The sequence below is a fragment of the Xyrauchen texanus genome, chromosome 5, assembly GCF_025860055.1.
Source record: "Xyrauchen texanus isolate HMW12.3.18 chromosome 5, RBS_HiC_50CHRs, whole genome shotgun sequence".
In the NCBI taxonomy this organism is placed as follows: domain Eukaryota; kingdom Metazoa; phylum Chordata; class Actinopteri; order Cypriniformes; family Catostomidae; genus Xyrauchen; species Xyrauchen texanus.
In genome coordinates this window covers 53,658,577-53,661,076 of record NC_068280.1, presented here as the reverse complement: position 1 = coordinate 53,661,076, position 2,500 = coordinate 53,658,577, and the positions used below count along the sequence as shown (strand labels likewise).

Here is a 2,500-nt window from a genome sequence, read left to right as displayed (position 1 = left end):
TTGGCAATTTTGAGAAGCAATTAAAAATACTAAAATTGCATTTGCACTGTGAGAGTCTCTTCTGCAAACTTATTAAGAAAACACGATCAACAGAATGTGCTTACATCAGTTTAATCAATGTTCTGAATTTATGAGCGCACACACACTTACACGCACACACAGTCACACACACACGCACACACTTCAGTGCCAGTAAACACAAGCTGAACGTTATAAAATGAACATTCGTTTATTCATCAGAGGATCAGAGATGACGATGATTTTCTCTTCATCAGATTATTGCGAGTCATTTCCTGTTGAAAGAGACACAGTGAAGTTACATTATACTCACTGGAAACACGTCACGAGACTCTTATTTAAACTCCAACGGCTCATACTCTCTGAACACATCACGTGTTTGCCAAATGTAATAACTGGCTTTTATATTGTCATAAAGCCGAAGGAAACTCAAATATTATTAGTAAAACAATCCAGAAATGCTGTTTGATAAAGAGTTAAAATATATTTACAGAATCTGACAATACATCCAACACAAGAGAAAAGACCATGAATGTTTAATTCTCCCCTTGTAAAGCTCATAACAGACAACACAATAAAACATTATACACAAATCCTCTGGATCAAACGTTACATCACACGACTCTCCGCTACATTCATCCGGATACATTTCAAAACACTTTCCGTCCACACTAGCGATTCCAGAAGTTGCTTGTCCGCTCTGAAACACGTGAACACGCTTAAATCATGTCACTGCACATGCGGGAAATCCCCGCTGCATGTGCGGTCAGAACCGCGATTTTCCTCGTGTTCTGTCGCCGGACACCAATTTCGAGTGAATTTCCCGTCGCCTTTATAGGAACGCAATGTGAAGGTTGTACAAATTGATGTTTATTTTTTAACAACGCTATTAAAGTGAGTATCAGACACAACAGCGCCGCTATAACACCGGCCGCCATCTTGATTGTTTTGGTTGGATAGATCACATGACTAAAAATGCGTCATCATTTTCCAAAGCGTCCGTTATCCCAGTCCACACTGCAACGGCAAAACAACGTCTTCAAATGTATCCACTTTTAAGTGTGTTTTCAAAATGGCGTCTCAGTGTGGACGGAAGCCGGACTTTTATAAACGGACACGTGAGTGTGGACTACATCCAAATATCTTGTGTTGTCTTCATAGATTTAATATTTGCACCGTTTGTAAAAGTCCCTCAATTATTCTCAAGTGTCAAAAGATGAATCTCAATATTATACTGTACAGTCTCTGCTGGGGAGAAGTCAATTGCGAAGACGATGATGTCGATTTATAGTTAGTAACACAGTTTGTGTAGAAGGGTTTGCACTCCTCAGAACATACAATATTACATGTTTATTCTGTCTCATTCTCACATTAATGTGGAAAAACGTCATTAACGAACGTGACGGTTGTGAAAGCGGCACTTACCTGTACATGATGAGAAAAACCATCCCAACACTGTGAAACCTGCAGACTTCTGAGATATCGTTCTGATATCCATTAATGCCGCATGATTGATTGAATTAAGATTGAAATCACAACATGACTTTGTGCGATTACTAAACATTAAAAGGTGGCACGATATAGATATCAATGAATAGTTTTTGGTTAAAAACAGTATCGGACATTTTCATGCATTTGGTTGATTCCTGATTATTCCAGGGGTCTGTTGAATGCTTCATTCTGATTGGTTCACGGATGTTCTAAGGTGTTCAATTATTTTCAAGTAAACACACTGAAGTAGTTCCACATAACGGCTCCAGCTCAATTCAACTAATTATTTCAAAGAGCCGTACAGCTCAACAAAATAACCAATTAAACAATGACATTAGTTAAAGTATCACAAACAACTTCTATAATAACACACAAACACACACACACACAGACACACACACTCACACACACAGACACACACACTCACACACACAGACATACACACACACAACACTCATACACACACACACACACACACACACACACACACACACACACACACACACACACACACACACACACACACACACACACACAGACATACACACACACAACACTCATACACACACACACACACACACACACACACACACAGACATACACACACACAACACTCATACACACACACACACACACACACACACACACACACACACACACACACACACACACTCACACACACACACACACACACTCACACACACAGACACACACACACACACACACACACACACACACACACACACACACACACACACAACACTGACAACACACACGCGCGCACACTACCTCACACACACAGACATACACGCACACAACACTCATACACACACACACACACACACACAACACTGACAACACACATGCGCGCACACTACCTCACACACACATAGACACACTCTCACACACACACACACACACACACTCACACACAAACACACACAACACTGACACACACACTCACACACACCACTCACACAACACTCACACA

The 2,500-nt window shown here is 40.7% G+C and overlaps 1 protein-coding gene across 1 annotated transcript in view; it reads right to left on the bottom strand.

The window, feature by feature from the left end:
• Nucleotides 1–2,500, bottom strand: part of creg1 (cellular repressor of E1A-stimulated genes 1) — a 6,882-nt gene that overhangs the window by 104 nt on the left and 4,278 nt on the right. The window contains exon 4 of the mRNA XM_052126489.1: nucleotides 1–293. This exon is cut by the window's left edge and continues 104 nt beyond it. Within this exon, the coding sequence (XP_051982449.1) occupies nucleotides 277–293 (17 nt within the window). The 3' untranslated portion in view covers nucleotides 1–276. The remainder of the gene's footprint in view (nucleotides 294–2,500) is intronic.